The sequence below is a fragment of the Aptenodytes forsteri genome, unplaced genomic scaffold (assembly GCF_000699145.1).
Source record: "Aptenodytes forsteri isolate BGI_AS27 unplaced genomic scaffold, ASM69914v1 Scaffold662, whole genome shotgun sequence".
In the NCBI taxonomy this organism is placed as follows: domain Eukaryota; kingdom Metazoa; phylum Chordata; class Aves; order Sphenisciformes; family Spheniscidae; genus Aptenodytes; species Aptenodytes forsteri.
Genome location: NW_008795718.1, coordinates 713,397 through 735,065, shown reverse-complemented (window position 1 = coordinate 735,065; position 21,669 = coordinate 713,397). Strand labels below are relative to the sequence as shown.

The 21,669-nt window shown below is 39.7% G+C and overlaps 1 protein-coding gene across 1 annotated transcript; it reads left to right on the top strand.

Moving 5' to 3' along the window:
* Positions 1-2,513: 2,513 nt before the first annotated feature.
* EAF1 (ELL associated factor 1) lies at positions 2,514-19,249 on the top strand. Its single transcript, XM_009283566.2, has 5 exons — positions 2,514-2,602; positions 5,845-5,981; positions 8,862-9,028; positions 15,292-15,522; positions 17,591-19,249. The coding sequence occupies exons 2-5, from the start codon at positions 5,860-5,862 to the stop codon at positions 17,635-17,637; spliced, it is 567 nt and encodes a 188-aa protein (XP_009281841.2). The 5' UTR covers positions 2,514-2,602; positions 5,845-5,859; the 3' UTR covers positions 17,638-19,249.
* The last annotated feature ends 2,420 nt before the right edge of the window (positions 19,250-21,669 follow it).

Sequence of the window (21,669 nt, the reverse complement as noted above, 5' to 3'; positions counted from 1 at the left end):
TGTTTTGAAGAGGAGATCACTGTATCTCTGTATTTGAATTCTGTGGGCAAGAAGTTGCTTTTTCATCCCCTAAATGAATCCAGGATTTAAAATGAGTAGTAAATCACCAACAGTAAATGAAAGTGATGCTAAACATATTTCAGTAGCTTTGTATTAAGGTGGGGAATTTACATGGTTAGCAGTAGGATTTTTTGTTTTGTGATGCATAATCCTGGGCCCAGTCTCATGGCCTGTATTCATACACTACGAGTAAGTAATTCCGGTGATATTAGTCACCCGAGTGCAACTTGAAAGAACAACTTTCTAGATTGAGCTGTTACTCAAGCAGATGGTCAATGATTGAGGCAAAGCTATTTTGCTCAATAGTAAACTCTGTCTAGTGGATTAACACTTAAATTTTGTGTGTTTCACCCCTCTGGTTATACATAATTCCACCATGCTAAAAAATACCATACCATCTGTTTGGTACATTTAACTGTTTATACATAATACTGAACAGTTTTATCCAGCACTAACATACTCAAAAATCTCCATTTATAAATCAGAATTTTAAAATAGCCCAACTATCAAATGAATGAGATTGTTGTCTGATAGTGCATGAATTAAACCCAAGCCATACCCAGATAGAAATACACTGGATTTCTAGAATTGAAAGTGCTTCAATAATTAATTTCTTAAGAGATTGCAAAGCCAAAGCTCTTCAGACTACAACTGGAAGAATGCAGTTTTATTTCAAAAGAGCTTTCTGTGTGCTATATTTCCCATCCATGACTTTCAAGTGAGATCTCTTCATTTCCTGGTTATAAATTTTTTTTTCTAATTGTTGATCTGGAATGATTTATCTGGGATCCAAGCATTATATTGTTCCTATAATCCTCTTCACACAAACTACAATAAGAGGATTTTGCAGGCTAAATTTGTTTCGGCCTTCTTAAAATACTTCATTCCTTTCCGTAATGTTTATGAAATACTGTACGGAAAAACTGGATTATCCCTGAAAAACACATCTTAAAAAACATTTGACTTTTGGAAAAAGGACTGTGGTTACATTTGGAGGGACATATGTGCACTCCATCTACAGCAAGATTAGCCAAGCACATACACCTAGTAAGCTAACCAAATGAAAACAATTTGTTGAGTGTTTGTTTAGAGTAACTATATTTTGCTGATACCTAAGAAAGAAGTGTGATAGTGATATCCTTTTAATTTAGTGACTGTGCTGTTGAAACTCTTGATCCCTTTTTGGCAAAGACACTAGCTCTTGTACAGCTGGTTTGTTTTATTTAGCAAGCTTGCACATAAAGTAGGTGGGAAACAATGGCTAGAAATAGATTGCTGAGATAAAAATGAAGGGTATGATTTGGTCTGGCAGTTAAGGCGTGAGTATTAAGTCAAGTGTGCTTGATTCTGCTGCTTGTGCTGTTAAAGTAAAACTCAATTAGACATTAATGTCCTCTTAATGAGAATTTATTACAAGCTGGGGTTTTGGGTTTTTTCTACAAATGTGCTTTGCATAGTGGAATTATATTTTACATTTGTTCTGAGATATTAATTTCTTAACTAATGCAGTAATTAAAAGCCTTGATCATGAATATGATTGCACCTTTTCATATCCAAAGATGCTAGAATGGAATGGAGGCTTATTTTAAAAACAAACAAAACAGAAAGTATATCTGTCTGATCTTATTTCACTTTGTCTAAATCCTCTGCCAAAATATTACAGGTTCTGGTAGGTTTTTCTGGTTTTTATGGCTCATCAGCACGACAGAATAACAAGGGGAAAATACTTTAAGTTAAAATGTTCTTAGTTCAAATAAATACACTAAGCAGAAGTGCTTTGTTTGGGAGACAAAGCATTCTACACAATGCAGCAAAAATACTTAAAACTAGGGTTAGTTTAAAGCCATTACAGTGTCTCACCTTAGTCATGCTTTCTATCCACAGTGGCTTCGGACTAGCATGGAGCCTGCTGAAGTAAGATCAGCGTCTCTTTTTTCCTCATAAGTGAGATCTGAGGTCTCCTCTACCCTTGAGGAGGTATTGTGGAGGCAAGATGGCTGTTAAATAGCCAGAAATATCAGTAAGGCTAAATAAGTTGGTGTCACTAAATTAGTCTTTGTCACAGAGAGAGTCCTCAGGTTTGGAATTGGCAGGAGCCACACAGAGTCCTGGGTCTTGAAGTTGATACTCTTTTGAGATGCATGGTACAGTTTTACACTTGCCTGCAAAATTAAGTGTCGCTCAAAGCCTGGGGTTTGGTCTTCAAACACAAGGTCTAGAACCTTATTTCCATTTTAAAAAGGAAGTTCAGAATCTGGTAACATCATGAGACTGGGGCGCTGAGCATAGACACACTGTACTGGTGTGTTATTCCACCCCTGCTGTAAACACTAGCATGTATTTTAGCATTCCCTATAATCACAGTAAATGTGCAGTGACTCTTTGCAGGGCAGGATGACGCTTCTGAAGACTCTAAGAAATGTAATCGTAATTGTTTTCCTCTTTAGATGATTTTAAGCCAGCATCGATTGATACATCTTGTGAGGGGGACCTCCAAGTTGGTAAAGGAGATGACGTAACAATCACTTTGCCACATATTCCAGTAAGTTTGTTATATATGTGTCCTTGTTTACTCTCCAACAAATTTGCAATGTAGTTACAGTCTAATGTAAATGTTGTTTTCACTTTCATCTTTGTTAATACAAGTGGGCTCAATATTTGAGCAGCCAGACTTGTAGTGTGTTACCTTAGGAAAGGACTGTACAACTGAATCTTTGTGAAGGGTTATATTTGTGAGGTTCCAGTTTGTTCTTTACTTTTGATTCCTTCCTTCCTACTCTTCCTTGAATAACAAGAAGACTTTTACTGTTAGCTGAAGCTCTATACCTGGTTTCCATCCATTTTTAGTGCTATGGCTTAATGAAGAAAGGCAGAGTAATTTGGGCTTTAGTCAATGTTTGATGTTCAGAAGCCACAGGTAGGTCTGTAAGGATATTCTTCCTATTACTAAAAAATGTACAGATAGCGTAGAGGGTTCCCTGCCTTTAGCTTTATCAGTGGAAGCAAGGGAGATGGTTCTGGTGAGTGGCAATGAAGTGGTTTCCCATCCACTTCCTCCTCAAATTATGCCATAAAGATCTACTGTGTGAGGATGATGGTCGAACAGCCATAAAACAAGTGATCAAACTGTTTATAGGCGTAGCTGTTTTGTAATTGAAGGTTCAGTGGTTTCCTTACCAAAACAAAAGAAAGTGCTTGCATGCCGGAACCAGATTTGTTTATTAGCTGAAGCTAATGCTATGTGTCAAGCCAATAAACCAGAATTCACAGACATCGATGGGTTTGGTGGTTGCAGGGGGGTACCAGTCAGTTTGGAAGCCGTGTGTCAGATCCTTTTGGTATTGTTTATTCTAGCATGTTGGTGTTTTATCACAGTACCATCACCTACCAATTAAATTTGCACTGAATGAGGCTTTAGCCTGCTTCCCCCGCTCCTGTTTTTTATATGGCTTTGGTCACCTTTAGTGCTGCAGGAGGTCACGTACTGGTTTTTGTCTATAAAAATGATGAATGTGGTAGCGCTATTTGAGAGCAGGTAACAGTACGATTAATAGCAGTGGCATTCATCTTCGATCGACTGGGAACAGTGTTGTTCATTCATCTTTTGTGTTGAACAACATCACTTGTAATGTTCCTTTCCGAATCTCTGTACTGATGAGTTTAATTTGGTTGTCTTCCCATGAGTATGAACAGCTTTAAGCTTATAGTATGCTTCGGAGGCTTAGGCAGCTAACTGCACTAAATGCAGCCACCGTGCGTATGCTGTTCCAAGGCAGTGCTGCCTGTGTCCCAGACAGAGAACTGGAGAACACTGAGCATGCTGGAAAAGAGTGAGAAGTTTTGAGATCGTTTCATCCTGACAAGATTTACTGAATTTCTTGGATCCTGCTTTGCTTCTCAGTGGCCCAACAACTGGATAGTATTCAGATTCTAAGTTGTTTTTTGAAATTGCCTGGTCCCTGAGGATACCTCTGGTAATTTGCTCAGTGGAGGCGTTTTGGTGTCCCTTGCTGCTTGGATAAACTGAGGTACTATTTCTACACGTGAATTTAGTGGCTTTAATATTTGATAAACAGTCTTGGTTGGGGAAGTGAAGAATTTCTGTTTGTTAAAAAACCCTCACGCATTAAAAAAAATTGATTAAATGTCACCTGTTTCACCTACCTTCTTCTATACTGTAATCAGCAGAATCTGTAAGCCAGTGTTATTTAGGCACTAACATAAAACCTAAACATTTAATTTTAAGTAGAAGGGCGGGACTGTTAATTTGCTTAAGCAGGGTTCCATTTCTGCGTATTTTTTTAGCCAAAATCACAGTCTTTCCTCAGTTAGGAGGCTTCTGGGTAGCAGAACGATAGCCAACAAACTGATGAATTTTCATTGAATTTGTGCTTTACACATTTCTTGACTTAGTTGTCAGCAGCAAGCAGGATTTGACTTTCAGCTTGCTTTTTATTCTCTTAAATGTTGCTTTCCTCTCTTAAATGTAGGAATGATAAAAATGTAACATGCCTTTGAAGACCAGACTTTGTTGAGACATCTTTTCTGAATCCTATCTATATCTCTTACTGTATCTTTGTTGGGAATTCAGGTTTTTCTCCCTTACTGTTTTGAAGTCATTTTAAATTAAAACATATTCTATTTATTAGCAATATGGAGAATAGGAATTGCATTCTGAGTGGTTAAAATACGATTGTTCATTTTTGCTACTCAGAATGAAATGTAGAAGAGTGTATTTTTTCCTTTTCTCCCCGATTTTGGTTGCTTTCTTACAGCATGTGCAAAGGTGCACATGAATAAACTTTTTTTAAGTTTCTTTTGTACAGTAGCTATACGTTACAGAGAAGTCTGAGGTTTCATAGCTGAGAACATATTTCCGTATATCCCCTTTGAGTAACATGTCCTTTTTTGACATGGCCAGGTGTGTGTCCATACTGCTATGTGCAGATAGACCATAGATTCTGCCTCCTGTAAGCCCAAACCCAGGTGTATGAGCCAGCCTGCGCATCGATGCAGTACAGCTGAGCATAACCTCAGCAGCATCAGTTAGCCAGCGTGTACCACCACATAAGTTTGTCTTTATGGCTTCTCAGTCTAAGCCATTAGACTTTTATGGCTCTGTGCAGCATTGTGTGGACTTGAGGACTTTCTGGAAGGCGTCAAAATACCCCATTTGCTTTTCAGAAGGCATTTTGGCGTAATTGCATGGCATCTACATGCTAATCTGACTTTGAAGAAGGTAGCTGTTCTTACATAGTTTGTGACAGTTGCTTGTAATGCACTATGAAAATACTGTCTTTTTTTTTTTTTATAGATTAAATACAAAGCAGCTTAAACTATTTTTCAATTGACCACATATTTCTTTAGGCAACAGTTCTGCTACATGAATAATTAGAACTTTATTTCTTATCCAAACCCCAAGATTTCCAGAGCAGAAATGTCAAGAAGATTTCTGACACTTGTCAGAGCCAGCTATGCAAATTCAGCTATGCTACCATTTTGGGAATGAGAACTGTAAATAATGGCAACCATGGAGAAGATATTTTGTCACTGCAGAGACACTTAAAATGACGAAAGGCATAATATTGCTATGGGGAAACATCTGATCTACTGCATATAACTGTATTTTTCCCTTTTCATGAATGAACATTTTCTGTAGAAACTAAACATTAACTGCTTAGCCTCTTGGTCAGAATAATATATGTATTCATTTCTCTTAGTGTTTGTAAACTTTTGGGTAGGGAAATATAACCAAAAAAATGTGTGCTCTTTCTTTGATACCAGGGTTCAACTCCACCAATGACTGTGTTTAAAGGAAATAAAAGGCCGTATCAGAAGGACTGCGTGCTTATTATCAATCATGACACTGGGGAATATGTGCTGGAAAAACTTAGTAGCAGCATTCAAGTCAAGAAAACAAGGTAAAGCTGGGGACAGGGCTGTTGATAGGATTAATTCTTGCTGAAGTTTCTTCAGACTTTTGAACCAGAACTCGTCTTTTTATTTGTAGTGATGTTTAATTACTAAGCCTTATGGGCTTTACACGGCCAATTATCTTGCCTAAAAATGCAAATAGGAGTGTGAATCCACAAGTAAAGAATATGTAAATTCTCCACTGCTGAAAGGACATAATTATAGTTTGCAATTAAACACCTCTGATGATTTGAAGCTTTGGAATCTGGCTGAAGGATGAGATGTGTTTCAGGAATCTCTACTTAGCTGAAAAAGACCATGGAAATATTAGGCTGTCAAAAGGGTTGTTGGACTTTCTAGGTTTGTTCCCTACAGCTTCCTGTGGGAGTCATGATGCTTTAATAATATACTCTTAAGGAACAAGAAACACTCATCCCTATATTGGGTCAATGATATATAAAGTGGAACACAAGTCCAAAGCCTCCAGCTGGGGCGGGGAGGGAGAGAAAAACTGTAGAAATAATGGTTGTGAGGTTTTGCCTAGAAGAATTGCTGAGGCCAGAAATCCTCTCTGACCCAATATTCTTACTTCACTGCACAAATGCTACAAAGTGTACAGTTGGAACATTTTTAGTAGTCTTGCTGCTCTGCAAGTACTTGAACTCTCTGGATCACGTTCTTTCAGCATCACTGGACCACAGGTTATTGAGATCTAAAGACAAAGCAGTTATTCAAATGTCTCGTGAAGAAGCAGCTCTTAAATAATTTTACAAGTTTTGCATTAACAAAAAAGAAAAAACACTTTATCGCAGTGTAGAACTTTTAGCTGCTAAAACTACTAGAAATGTGGGTTGCAGCTCATCAGCAGTTGGCTGGAAGTTTACCAAGAACACTTTGAGTTCAAAATGGACCGTAACACTCCTCTGATTCAGTGATGTGAAAAGTCATCCATGTGGCATTCATCTTGTCCAATGGACATGAACACATCATAGATGAGACTTGAATTCCCAATTTAAGTTCTGCTGGACTCTGTCCAGGTGAAGCTTACATCAGAAAGGAGCAAAGAAGTACAGGAGGGCCTGGGTTCAGTGAGGTGTTTGGATCCACTGAGTTTTGGCTCTGGTGAGGTGAAAAATATTTCAACTTTTTTCAAGCAGAGGCAGGGTAGTAAAAAATTGGGGATCCCTGTTTTGAGGAATAGTGCTTTGCAAAGTCATTCAGTTTTCTGGATCAGAAGTGTCGTCTTTTTCATGGCTCCTTTGATCTTTAACAACCTGTTGACACTGTGGGAGCAGAGTTTTTAGCGTTAACGTCCTGATGACATTCGCGGTGGAGTAATTGCACTTACTCTACATAAAACCTTCTGTAGTTCCAAGAGCATAATTAATACTGGAAACAATCCTTTGCGTTTACCTTTCACATGATAAAGTATTCCCAAATCCTCACTTGTATTGTAAATGACTGTGTAAGCTGTATTAATGTGGTATCTAATAGCTGCATTTTAGCGATGAATTAAGACGTGGTTCTGTGCTTAATTTTTGAGGTTGCATCTACAATTCAATGGGGCAGAGATACACCTGAGTTAGTGCTAAATGTACTAGCTCAGATACCAGAAGCGGTTTAGGTGAAGTCCCAGGAAGTTCCATGTGGGCTAGTTTAACTTGTTTCTCGGCGAGATTAGCTCACAAGCACAAAGTGTAACATTGCTGATCTGGGACCCTCCTAGAACCGAAACTGCTCTAATACATGACTGTGTAAGCTGTATTAATGTGGTATCTAATAGCTGCATTTTAGCGATGAATTAAGACGTGGTTCTGTGCTTAATTTTTGAGGTTGCATCTACAATTCAATGGGGCAGAGATACACCTGAGTTAGTGCTAAATGTACTAGCTCAGATACCAGAAGCGGTTTAGGTGAAGTCCCAGGAAGTTCCATGTGGGCTAGTTTAACTTGTTTCTCGGCGAGATTAGCTCACAAGCACAAAGTTTAACATTGCTGATCTGGGACCCTCCTAGAACCGAAACTGAGCTCTAATACCACATAAGCTGCTTCTGTGCTATGCTACATAAAGCCATAACCCCCAAAGGCTTTGGTGTTACACGATAACTACACCACACATTTTAACCTCATTATGGTGTACCATAGAGGGACCTGTATAAGTATTTTGTTTCGGGGTTCTTTTCTGCCAAGGATATTGACTGTTCTACAGTCTGAATCACATCATTGATTCAGTAAAAGGAAGAAGTACCTGATTTGATTTGAACAGCTAGGCATAGCATTACTCTGAAGACGATTTCCCACTAAGGAAACAGCTTAAACTATTTTTAAGGGATAATAGCAAATGAATGAAAAACAGGAATTAAGTGCTTGCATGCTGTATTTAGCAGTAAGAATGATTGCTCTAGTCAGGTTAACCTCTAAGAGAGTTTGGTTTGAGATTATTTAATTGCAAGTGAGAAAATTGTTTCTTTTGCTGTGATTGTTTTAAGCAGGATTTTGTTATGAGTGGATTTGTTTTATCATGTAGTTGCTTTAAATTGCTATGATTGCTTATTCTTCTTTAAAAATACAAATACTAATTGCTAAATTAAAGCCTTCATTGTTCTTCAAGTAGAGAATTTGGCACCACTGAACCACATCTGGATTTGAAAATACATTTTGTAAGGGTGTTGCAGTGTAGTTGTATGTGTTGCAGTGTAGTTGTATATGTATATTTGCTATTGGAAGCAAGCGTTGCGTACAGAAAGCTGTAATTCACTGTTTATCTTTATAAAACAAAGTAGAGATCTGTACAAAAGGAAGTCACAGATGATGCATTAGTGCAAGCATATTGAAAAAATGGAACACAGTTGCACAGTACTGCTGAATATCTCTGGTTGTTTTTTCAGAGCAGAGGGCAGCAGTAAGATCCAAGCCCGAATAGAACAACAGTCTGCCCGAGCATCTCAGCCTCCTTCACAGTTCAGAGCCCCAACCAAGCCAGCAGTTGGACCTAAAACTTCTCCTCTGAAAGATAATCCTTCACCTGAGCCTCAGCTGGATGACATTAAAAGAGGTAAAGAAGGGTTTGTAGTTTCCTGGGTTTTGGTTGGTTTTGTCTTTCTTCTTTATAATAAAAACCGTGACTGTGCAATTTATAAAAACATGTTAGAATGTTCCGGGATTAAAAGATGGTACTTGACAGCTGGTTTGTCATCTTTATATCTCATTTTAAGGCATCTTAGTGAATTATTTATTCTCTTCTGCCAGCATAGATATTTCTCTGGCATGAGAGAACTTCCTCTTTGTGGATAATTTTCTCTCTTCCAAACTATTTCTCTGTTCTGAAAAGACGACAAGCATGAATTCAGAAACCTGCAGCTGAGTGCTAGACGAGTTGAATGGGTGTCTTAGGCAACAACAACAAAAGCTAATGGTCCAAGATCTAGTTATGCAATCGAGTAACTTGGACGAAAGTTACTCCTGCACTGAGTAAGGTTGGAGCTATTTGCCAGTGGGACGGAAGGGCTGGGTGGCCGTGCCCCCATCACAAGACGTGGAGTTTGTGCCATGCCAAGCAGTGCTAGTAGGGGAGGGATGAGAGAGTGAACAACCCTGCAGCTTCCCCTTTACCACAGCCACTGCTCTGCAACTTTGATCACATCTGCCATATAGTTTATTAAAGTACCTTGAAGGGATGACTGGCTCAACTCAGTCTCCTGCTCAAGCAACGCTTTGGCTCAGTGTTTTGCTGCGGGCGGGGTGCACTTTCTTTGTGATATCTGGTTTTCCTGTGGATAACACAGTCAGAATGAGGAAGACTTTAAATTCAAATTTTTATTTGGTTCTCTTGTGTTTCTTGTCTGGCACCAGACGCAATTTTATTTTAAGATTGTTCTTTCTGTCTAGTTTTTTTTTGCCAGGTCTTTCTTTCTCTTTTTTCCTCTGTCCCATATAGCTATTTTTGCCTGTAGACTTAGCCTATGTTAATTGCCCAGACTATGTTAATTACTTAGCAGGGTATTTTTTCAGTTCATGGTAATCACTAGGTGACATTTTTACTGTTAAGCTATCTGTGTGTTTGCATAGGTGCTGACTGGTCTCACTCTTTCGCAGCAGTAGTATTTTCAATACCTGGATGCTGGTCAGCAGACAGAATCAACGTCTGAGAGTCTGTTAGCTACAGTTCCCTTAGCTGCATTGCCATTTTTATTTTCTGTGTAATAGGTAAGGAGAAAGATAACAGGTGATACATTAATTTAAAAATTTAATCAGTTGTGAATTTTAAATGTCTTTTCTTGTGGTGTGTAATAAGTTACTTAACCATTGGGGCATTCTTTTATATACATACAGCTATTTGTAAAGGTCTTTATAGTAAAATAATTACATTTGTCTAATGTGACAACTAGTCTACAAAGACCATTTTCTAGTGGTCTAAAATACAAGTTACATTGTTTAGAACTGTCTTAGTAATTTTTTGCCACCTGATCATCTTTTATTGGAACGTACCTTGAAATAAATAACCCGTAGAGTTTTGTTTCCAAAATCAAGCAAAAGAACACCTGGCTTGTACTAAAAATAGTACTTCGAGTTGGTGTTTTATAGAGAGAGTCATTCAAGGCCCAAAAAGAGAGAGTGCAAATACCTGGGCAGGGGGTTTTTTGCTTACAGTATATACTCTTTATAACTTTTTTCCAGCATTGATTATCTAGAGCGTCAGCATTACTAAACCATTTATATCATAAGAACCTACTTGGGAAAGGTAGAACTAAAATGGCACCATCGTACAATGAAAATAATGAATAAAACTTAACTGTAAAAGCTGTGAGAGAGTCTTCAGTCCTGTTATCTTCCCTTAATGTGTCTTTTTATGAACAAAGACTTGTAAGTTCTGAAGAGACTGTGTTCTTTCCATTCAACAGTAGCTTTCCTTTTGGGTGAAGTACCCCCTTTGTACAAAAGAAAACATAAAGCTGAAATTCCATGTTTTTTCTTTAATGGACACAGCACAGAACTTACAATCCCCAAAGGCGGTGGTTGAAAGCATCTCTGGCACTATGACATTCTCTTGCTCCCAGTATGCCCTACTTAAGGGTGTGGTAAGACACACAGCCCTCGTGATGTTTAACAATAGTTTTACAGTAACCTCAGTACAGGTTTCTGCTTTCCCCCGGTACCCTCAGCTGTGCATTCCCATAGCTCCCCTTACAGATGAGCTGGGAAACAAACTTTCAGGTAGGTCAGTTCTCTGTCCCATTACACAGCTGTCCAAACAACAGTGCTTGAGGACAGATTCAGAGCACGTGGGAGTTGAACCAGTCCTTTCCTTCATGCAGAGAGGCCTTTGGGAGGCTGTGTCTAGGGTCCTGCACCAGAGGAATCTTCTGCAAGCTTTTATATTGTCCTCCTGCCTGAAGGGAGCAAAAGAGAGAGTAAGAGCTTGTTCTTTTGAATACTTGGCTACATCTGATAACATTTCATTAAGCGGTGAACATTTGCACACATATACCACAATGCAGCCATTTATGTGCATGAAATAATCGGTGTTTATCAGACATATTTGACCACAACAGAAATGTTTTTAATAACATTGACATTATACCCGCATGCCGTACTTGAAAAAAAACCACAGAAACATATTTCTGGTTTGGAGACTGTAAATTCAGTGCTTAAAAATCTGAGCAGATCTTGTTTACCTAAAATGCAGCTGTAGTCTATAAGGATTATGCCATAGCACTGTGTTTGTCTCTCAAGAACATCTCAATCAAATTTTTTGCACTTCAATGTAAAATACTGCCTCTTCTAGCTGCAATCTCCGCATACTCGAAGTGCCAGTATCAAGTTGATTTCTCTCCACCTTGCATACCATTATTAACAGTGAGCACTCTGCTATGGGCATACAACCTTATCCTCCCTAAAGCTGAATTACTTTATTTCCAAAAGTCCTTGGTATTTTTGCAGCCCAAGGTTAGGGCTTTGGTTAAAAAAATCTGCATAGCCTATTGGAATTGAGAGAAGAAGTAAGAACCCTTAGGTATGATTATGGAAAGAAATTAGGGCATTTGATACTGAATATATACAGAAGACAGCCCTGTTGAGAAAGGCTGTTCTGATTGTATAATGATACCTGACCTTGAATCTTTTTTACTCTAAATAAACTGCGTTGACTGACAGTATGAAACAGTAAGCCGTTTTGTTTTCTTGAAAGAAAGCCTACAGTTGTAACATGAAATGTGCAAAAGGTAAGGTTCCCCTAGCAATGTCAGCTTTTTCAGATGATGTAGACTCAATTAAGGCAAGTGTTCAAAACTATACTATATAGAAAGCTTTTTTAAAAGTAACTGCTGCACATCCTAACTCTTGTCATCTTTTAAACCTTAAAGGCACATCAACATGAGGCGTTTGATCTTACGGCGCAAAAAGATCTGGGAAAGGTCTGACTCCTTCATTGTTCAGCTTAGCGTATATGTACGCATATGCACACACAGCTATTTTAATTGGAGGCACCACAAGGAAATGTTTAGCCAAGGCTTCAGTACCTATAAATCTGCACTAAGCATAACAGGCAAATAGGAAAATGCAAGATCGGACAATTTTAAAGCAGATGTGTTTTTCCTACAAGGCTTTGGTGTCATCATTGGCTTAGCCACCGTCTTTGACAGTGTGACACAAGAGGGTTTTGAACAGACTTCCTTAGTGTGGTCCTGCTGGAGTTCTGCCTGACAGACTTTTAGCGATGCAGCAGCCACTATAACATTAGTGAAAACAATTACTTTTTTGTCATCTGCACAGACGAGATGTTTAGAATTCTGGGCTCAAGGAATTAAGAGACAAGAGAGACCTGAGGGGAAGCTGACAGCCTGTGAGGCAAAAGTTGACTAGAAGATGGGCTCAGACCAAGTTTCCACCAGTGACCACTGTCACTGATAACCCCCTTAACTTCCCAGACCTTGAAGCTTGTGATAGTGGCGCTGTTTTGCTTTTCCTGCCTGTATTCAGCATAGTGGGCCTTACCACTTCTTCCAAGGCATTCTCCCTTTCCCTCCTCATAACCAAACCTCTTCTTTGGGCTCTTAGTTTTCTGCTTCCCCGGCAGAAAACCCTCACTTTTCAATCTGACACTAATCTCTAATTCTGTTTAAAATTAGCCAGGCTAATCTTCCTTTCCCATTCGTCAGACTGCCTCACTTCCTTCCTTCAGTTATCTCATCGCCTACTGTATTGAGTTCAAACTTCTTGTTTAGATTTTTTTTTTCTAGTTCTCTGGATTGCGTTTCTTGTTGCATCTTTTCCCTTTCACCACCAATGCCTCTTAGATCGCTTCACCTTCTTCACACTATTTTATGTGCTGCTTTCTGGGCTGCTATGTTCTTCTCAGCCCGTGTGCCAACGCTTCTCCATTTCAGCCATAGACTCTCTAGCTCTGTAAGCATATGTGTGTAATTCTCAGACACTTGTCCTTTATTAGACTTGTTTATTGTATCTTTTTGCAATATGGAGTGTGGTCTATAGGTGATTGTGCTTGCTGCAATCCAGGATATTCTAACAGTGTATTATTATCATCACTATAACTTACAACTAACAACTCCATCACTAGAAGTATGTGGAAATTTTACATCATTAAGCTAGAGGAAAAAAAAATTAAATCTGGGCATTTTAAAGGGAAAGAACCCTTATTCCTGTTTAACTTTCCTTTAGCTTTTGCCTATGAATTTCTTAGCCCTGAACACAGGGAACATTTACAATTTGAACTCCTCGATATGGGTAGGCTGAGAACAGTGACTTACAAGTGCTCATTTGCCTGTGTATCAGACTCCAGGCATGAAACGGATTTTTAAAGCCTGCAAGGCTGTGTTGGGAGGGAATAAGGGAGAAAGACATTACAGTACAAAGTAATATCTTCTGTTGGCCTAATCATATATTCTTCCTCCCTCTTCCAGTGGTCTCTTATGCTATGTCTTCAAGATGAAAGAGTAAATTTTACCTGGCATATGAATAAAGTACAGAGGACACAGACAGTTTAGTCAGGGATCTAGATTTAGGAAGTAAGTTGGAGGAACAACCCCACTATCCTTAAATACCCAGCTGGAGTTAGTCATATGGTTGTTTCCTTTCAATACACCTTCCTTGTCTCTGATTTAATATAACTAATTACAGAGGACACAGACAGTTTAGTCAGGGATCTAGATTTAGGAAGTAAGTTGGAGGAACAACCCCACTATCCTAAATACCCAGCCTGGAGTTAGTCATATGGTTGTTTCCTTTCAATACACCTTCCTTGTCTCTGATTTAATATAACTATAGCATTTGAAATTGAGCTCTGAACTTTGAAATTGAAAAATAGCAGTTTTAAAACCAGCAAAAGAAAACTTGATTTCTCAAACCTATACAGCTGACCGAGAGGAACTCTCTCCAGCAAATAATGTGGAGGCTGAAAACTTAGCTGTTACTCTATAGTAACATTATTTGTTAGGTGCTGTCGCGGTATTCCAGTGTTTCTTTGCACTGGAAACGCTGAAGTGGGGTGTGTCTGACTTGAATAACTTCCCAGTTTCAGAGTAGCGTCTGTATTTTCCTGGCTATTTGTAAGCTCTGTAGCAGGTTAAGGTGTTATTACCACTCCCCAACATGTGAATATTCTCAACTATTCTCATCTGCCCCACTGCAAAGTTATCTGATGTCATCCATCTGCTTCTGAAGTTTGTTTAAATGAGTTGTGTGACTTTGCGCTGGAGCAGTTTCATACATTATCTGAAGTCAAGGCAGTTTCTGTTATGATCATGTGCCTATGCCCCCTGGCCCCATTTTTGTTTTCCAAAAGCCTAAATGTCACTGAAATCTCACAATTTAGATTCCTCCAGATTAAGATGCTTTTAAAAAATGGGCTGGCTGCTGGCCTGTAAAACTCAATCAGGAATCATAGAATCGTTAAGGTTGGAAAAGACCTCTAAGATCATCGAGTCCAACCGTCAACCCAACACCACCATGCCTTATGTACTTAAATATGCAATGTACTTACTTTGTATGTAGAGCGCATAACCTGTTGAAAATAATGAAGCAGGAAGTGCTTTCAGGAGTATAAAGTATATAAGTAATAATAGTGGAAGTGAAGGTTTTATGATACTAACCTATGCTGTTGCTTCTTTAAATTTAGCTACAACAACTAAGTAAAAAAGTTTTCAGAATTTTTTGGTTTTCCTTCCTGTCTCTCTCTTTCATGTGAGATATTTTGATGTGATAAATTATACTTGACAAAACTATTGCGATTTCACATTCTTTTCCAAAATTCCATGGGGCCCTGTTTATGGTTTCAACCAGATGAATGTCCTTTTATTTCAGAGCTGAGAGCAGAGGTTGAAATTATTGAGCAGATGAGCAGCAGCAGTGGAAGCAGCTCATCGGATTCAGAAAGCTCATCTGGGAGTGAAGATGAAAGCTCCAGCAGTGAGGGGGAAGAGCCAGCACATGTTTCCCCCTCCCAGCCACCGCACCAGCAGTATAACAACAGGAATGCTGTTGCTAACGGCACCAGCAGGCCACAAGGAAGCAATCAGCTCATGAACACGCTCCGTAAGTAAAGGCTTGCGTCTTATCGCTGTGGGAAGCTGCTTGAGACCACTCATTTTCTTAGCATGTTAGGCTAAATCCATGAAGTGCAGTTTGCCAAACAGTAATCCTAGGGAGTTGCACTGGCTGAAATATGTGGGCAGGTTTTTTGAACAGAGGGCTGAGATCTATCTGAAGGTATGGAGATTGCTACAGTCTGGTCTAGAGCCTGTGGGCATCAGTGCAAGGGCCCCCATTGACTGTGCTGAGCCTTGATTCAGGCCTCCAGGTGGAATGACTGGGTAGAAAAGCATCAGTGTGGGAGGATCTGGTGCACCAGAGGATAGGAATTATGTGAAAACACAGGTTAGACATAAATAGTGGGGTTGTCACGTGTGTCAGTTAAAGGATTGTGAATGGCACAAGGCTGTCCTGTGGTCATAAATGCACAGTCTCTGTGATCTTCATTATTAGCTGTATTGCTTTGTCAGAGTATTTGGTCTATACTGTGTTGGTCTCAGCTGCATCTTCACAAATATCACATTTCAAAGGGAAATTTAAAGTGCCATGTATTTGTTTAAAATATTACAGCTATGGCGTTTGCAAGCATTGAATCAGTACAAACTCACTCCACCCTTTTAAAAAGTGTAAAAAATGTTTTTAAAGCGTAGTTTTGTCCCATGAGACTGCGTCTGGGAAAATGGTGTATGTCTGTGTTGCTCTTTCCTTATGCTAGATCAGGTATATTCTAACTCAGTGGAGTTAAAATACTGCATTTACAAGAAACTAGAACTTAGTTATCATAAATTGTTCTTAATTCCTCCTGAGGTATGTTTGCGTATGTCTCTTGGCACCCACACATAGTGAACTGGTGGAGTTTAAATACAGATAAATGTAGGGTTTCCAGCTTTGAGAAGACAAGTATATTATACAGACAATACTGAAAAGGCCTGCTGGAAAACTGGAGAAGCCTGTCAGTCTTCCTGTCAGTAATGAATATCTAAATGAAATCCAAAGTTCAACAAAGTCAGTAGGACTCTTTCCATTTCCCTGTTTCTGGTTGTGAGCTGCCTCTTCCCTGCTTCTCCTGGGCCACAACAACAATACTGCATAGGTCGTTGAATGTCAAGAAGCCTCTGACTCCAGGAGAATCTGGGAACTGGTAGCCTAGCTCCTTTTTTCAGGCAATGATTTTTGCCTTTGGATTTAAAATCCTTTTGCCAAGGATTAATATGTCCTTGAGCACTGAAGTCACTGGTGACCATCTACATGGGGAGAATCACCCCCAACCCAAGTGCTTGTTTCATAAAAGGGGAGAGGAGATGAAGAAATCCAGGGCATAGCCGCTGCATAGCTGCTCTGCAGCTGTTTGGGGCAGGGCCATGGGAGAATGCTGGAAGAGCTAGGTTCACTTACCAGAACACAAGCATGATTCTTGCCCCTTTTTATCCCCTCCACCTCGCCAAATCACAAGTGCTCTGCCAAACAGGGTCTGAGACTGCAGGTTTGGTCCATATCCTGGCTGCCTTTTGTCTGATCTCTCTTTGCACTTTGGAGGGGGGCCTTCACTGTCACAGCATGTGTCAGCTTAGTTCAGCCGATAGCCTTGAGTTGCGACGGCTTTAACATTCCTTTTGGTTTATTGACATGTGGAGGCCTTGCCTTGGCTACCCAAATGGCCTTAAAACAAAAAAATCTATTTTAAAAGGGCCGAGAAAGCCAGGGAATTCCCCAGTGCCTTGTCCCAGAGCCATATACGGGAGCTTGGCTGGGTGGAGGCTGTGGGATGCCTTTCGCAGCTGCTGAGGTGGGGAGTGCTGTTCTCCCACTAGGGAGCAGCTTTGGTGGCTGGGGAGCCAAGGACGCTCGGTTTGGCCCGCATCCGACCGTGTATTAGCCCCATGCAGCTCTTAATGTTCTTGGACATGGGGAGCAGTTCCATTAAATGACAGATGATATTTGCGTTCATGTCTTGTGTTATTCTTATTTAAGTCTTCCAGTGTAAATGTGACTGTTCTTTGGTTTGATTGCCATGAAATGTGAATTAACGCCTACCCACTTGTTGTGTTTTGTTGTTTTTTGTTTTCCATAGGAAATGACTTGCAGTTGAGCGAGTCTGGGAGTGACAGTGATGACTAGAGGCTGAGCTTTTGCTGTTTCTGTTACATATACATGAAGAACTAATTTACCTTGAAGTGATCCTATTGCTTACGAAGAGGAGCTGGCACAGAGATAGTTCCATGTGTGGAATTTTAATAGAAGAAATGCATAGCCCTACAAAATAGCAGATGTTGAGGGCTGTTTTACTTTGTGAATTAAGTGTATATTTTGTGTATATTCTTATTCTTTTAAAGCTTTGAGTAGATATGTACAGTGGGTAAGCCAATATATGTTCCTATGTTCCTGTCCATCATCTGTAAGTTTAATATGTAACTTTATGATGTCATCTAAAAATTTCTTTGTTTGTAGAAGATATTCAGCCCATCATGACTTTGGGGGGGGACTTTTGTATATAGCATGAGTATGAGCCAAGAATGAGTTTAAAAAAACATGCAGGAGCTAGTGTGTGCACTGAAGTGGGACTCATAAATTAAGTTTCAATGCTAAGTTGATTTCTTTGGTTTGGGACTTTTCTAATGTCTTTTTATTGCTATTTATGGTTGATTTAATGGACTTACTTTTAAACAGTTGGAAAAGAAAATCATAAAACCATGTTCGTCACAAACCTTGCTGCATCAGTGCCTTATAAGCAGGTTTTTTTAAGCAGAGCTTCAATTCCTGCCGCGTTTTATAGGGAGCAATACTGAAACCTCTTCAGATTGCTTTTGCAAACAAGAGCTGTATTTCACATACAGCCGACAGTACTCTGAGGGTAGTTACTCTAGCAAGATAAAGGATATACATCAGTCACCTGAACATGTCCAAATAAGAACCAGATCAGCATTTTCTTGTGCAACTGAAGTGTCTCATTTAACTCGGACATTCAGCCTGAGGAAATACTAGGAGCCCAATTACTAGTGTAATTGCAATGTCACAAATACAAGATACCGGGCTTACTGAAATTGTAAGACCAGACCCTGTCTGCAGTTTCCTAGAGAACGCAGAAGGAAGAGATGACTAAACAATTGTGAAACAGCAGACGTCTCTCTCCCACCACAGTTGTCTAGGTAGACTTTAGTTCATGTTGTTTGTTGGACGGGATCTCTGTGCTTGGCAGGATTATACAGAACATGAAATACTTGCCTAGGGTGAAATTCACCCCTGTTTAAGGGGGTATAAAGGGTGCCTAGTTGGATTATCATTAACTTTTTTTGCTCGCATGGAAAATGAGTGCCACAGGCAGCCTCTTACAGCTTGAACACCAGGCTGACTTTTTAAAATGAAAATTAAACTGGCATAGGACAAGTGGCGCTGTAGTTGTGGTGTAATCCAGGGGAATGGGAAGCTGAATTGGATGCCTCTCCCTTCTTAAGTGTCTGCTTTGCACTGCTTTTGTCTGTCTGTTAGTTTGTGTTTTAACTCCTGTTTGTTTACTGAGCTCTTTCCTTTTTTTTTTAAGGTGTTGAAGAGCAAGGGGACATTTGAAGGGAGATTTTATTAAATGGTTTATTTTTTTGCATTAGATACATATTTAGGCATATTTTTGCATTATTGTACATACATTTAAAAATACTTGGTTTTTTAAAAGTGTTTTATGATGTGGGTACATATTTTAACAGACAATTATGAAATATACTTGATGTAAAGCCACAATTGCTCTCCTTTTTTTTTTCTTCTCTCCCCCCCGCCCCGTTCCTCCTCCGACAGTAAAAGTGCTCTGTTCTAACAAGCTTGTACCAATTTGGGATTTTACACTTTGGTGCAGGAGACCCGCATGGTAGTTGGCAGTCTAATTAATGCTAATACTGCTCCTGACTTTTCCCCAGCTTAAGATTTGAATAAGCAGGGAGACATTTCTCTGATGCTATTTCCCCGTTACTGGAGCTTATCCCCGAGTTCTGTTGACATTATTTGCACTTAAATGGAAAAGCAGCAGTGCAGCATTTTCAGTGCATATCATTCACTGGCAGCTTGTGCATTCTAAAATCCAGGACATGTCATAGGAAGTTTACTAATTATGTGTAAATAAAATATATGAAACTTAAGAGGACAAGACTACACCAGGCTACATTGATTTGAATCGCCAATTTAATTATGGTTTAGATCAGCAAGTGGGAAAGCTTCATTCAGATAATCAATTTCTGCCTTGTTTTGTATTTGTACTCTAGGTCACGTTTCCCTGCTATCCCTCCCTAAAAGATTTCTTCCCCTCTCTGTTGGTAACGAAATGGACATTTTTTTCACACAAATTACATACGGCTTTCAAACGACATTTGGCCATCCTCCATGCCCCCTGGAGATGCGTTGCATCAAGGGTGGCCAACCTGTTCGTGAGCTGTTTAGCTGCACATCCCACACCCAGACTACAGCATCTGGCTGTCCATGGGGCTGGTGAGTAACGCAGTGGCCCGCAGCCTGCTCGTGGGTGCAAGCAGGACAGTCCCTATGCGTGTGTGACCAGCCCGTCCCCTCCCTCCCGAGCGGCTCCCGGCACCTCCTGCCAGAGCAGCTCTCTGGGATCTCCACCTTTCCCACAGCTCTCACAGGTACGTGGCATGTGTTTTGTGAAGGTGAACCATGTGGAGACTTTAGTGGGCGACTGGTAAGATCAGAAAGGGTGGCTGCCACATTTTTTCCTTTTTCTAAATACACTTGAGTGTGTTTAAAGCCATTGCCAGCCTGACATTTTGATTGGGGCTCTTAAAATTTTGTTTCATATATTAAGAAATAGTAAAAGTTGTCTATCAGTTCCTATTAGATGGTTGTTCATTTGTTCATGATTTGCGGCAAGTTTTATTCAGATGGAAATTGGAATTCAAATTACTTGCAGAAAAGCAGTTATTTAGAATTCTTTTAATTAGTTGTTAAATATCTTTAACATGCTGGAGAAGTAAGTTGACTATGTTCTTATTAAACCTGGTAATGAAACAAAGTATTCCTAATTATTCCTGTAATCCTGCAGGATTTTAGCACTAGAGGATCTTGCCACCTTACGCTACTTTTCCCACATAAAGTAGGAACATCTTTTATATGCCAATTAGTTTAAAAGTGAATTAACAGTGCATATGGAATGCAATTATCTGAATGAGCTGAAACTAAGTGAATATTTCTTTGCATTCATGGGAAGGCTGCCTGCTGGCTATGGCGAGGTTAGCAGTTCAAGGCAGCTTTGGTTTCTGATGGTTTCTTCTGTTCAGTGACTTCATCCGTTTCAGTGGTTTGACGTTGCTTAAAACTTCAGCAGCAAACGTGGCCTGCTCATGACTTTTCCCATAATCAGAATTGCTCTAGAAGTAATAGTCAATAACGATTTAAATTTATTCAACTAGATTGTCATAATTTCAACTATAGTTACTAATTTTTTAAAATAAAAAGGTTTTGTTTCAAAAAGGACAGGTTCAGTCACCTGCTTGCCCATCTTGGACACCTTAGAATACGATTGCAGCAATGCCCAAGCTGGTGTTTCAAATTTCAGTCCTGTGCAGAAAAGCTTCCACCCACCTCTGCCCTTGTTCCACCCCCGAGGGCCGACCAGCCCTAGGAGCAGGCACGGCTTGGCTCACTCCAGCTAAACCACAAGGCACGGTCACCTCCGGGCGAAAGGTGTCCCAGTCCTCTGACGAGAGTCACACGTTTGTAAGAGCGCACAGCACGACCCTCTCGTGTTCCACGAAAGCATCCCCCTCCTGTCATAAGTCTTGGCTGAACCGATTTTGTGGAGAAGGCAGACTGATAGGAAAACGTTTGTTTTCTTCAGCATTGCTTGGAATAGCTTGGAGCTTAACTGTGGGTAGTACATCTGTTTTGAAGAGTCTTTGCCTAAATTCATTTGCACCGTGTGCTTTGTTGCAGACTAGCTATATGCCTGTTTATAGCTACGTATAGAAACAGTTTGCTGTGCAAAGCTTTATAGTCTTTTTTCCTCCTTCAAAGTCCATTTATTTGAATAAAAAAATGAAGTTCAACAATCTATGCATGTCTGGTTTTTTTACTTTTTTTTAATTTGGAAACTAAGAGAAATGTAGCCTGGAATTATTTGTAATGGAGAACACTTATTTTCGGTAATTGCCC

Coding starts and splice junctions, on each gene's coding strand:
- EAF1 (XM_009283566.2), top strand. CDS start 5,860: ATGACTGTGTTTAAAGGAAATAAAAGGCCGTATCAGAAGGACTGCGTG. Junction 9,029..15,291: donor GCTGGATGACATTAAAAGAG/GTAAAGAAGGGT, acceptor CTTTTATTTCAG/AGCTGAGAGCAGAGGTTGAA. Junction 15,523..17,590: donor TCAGCTCATGAACACGCTCC/GTAAGTAAAGGC, acceptor TGTTTTCCATAG/GAAATGACTTGCAGTTGAGC.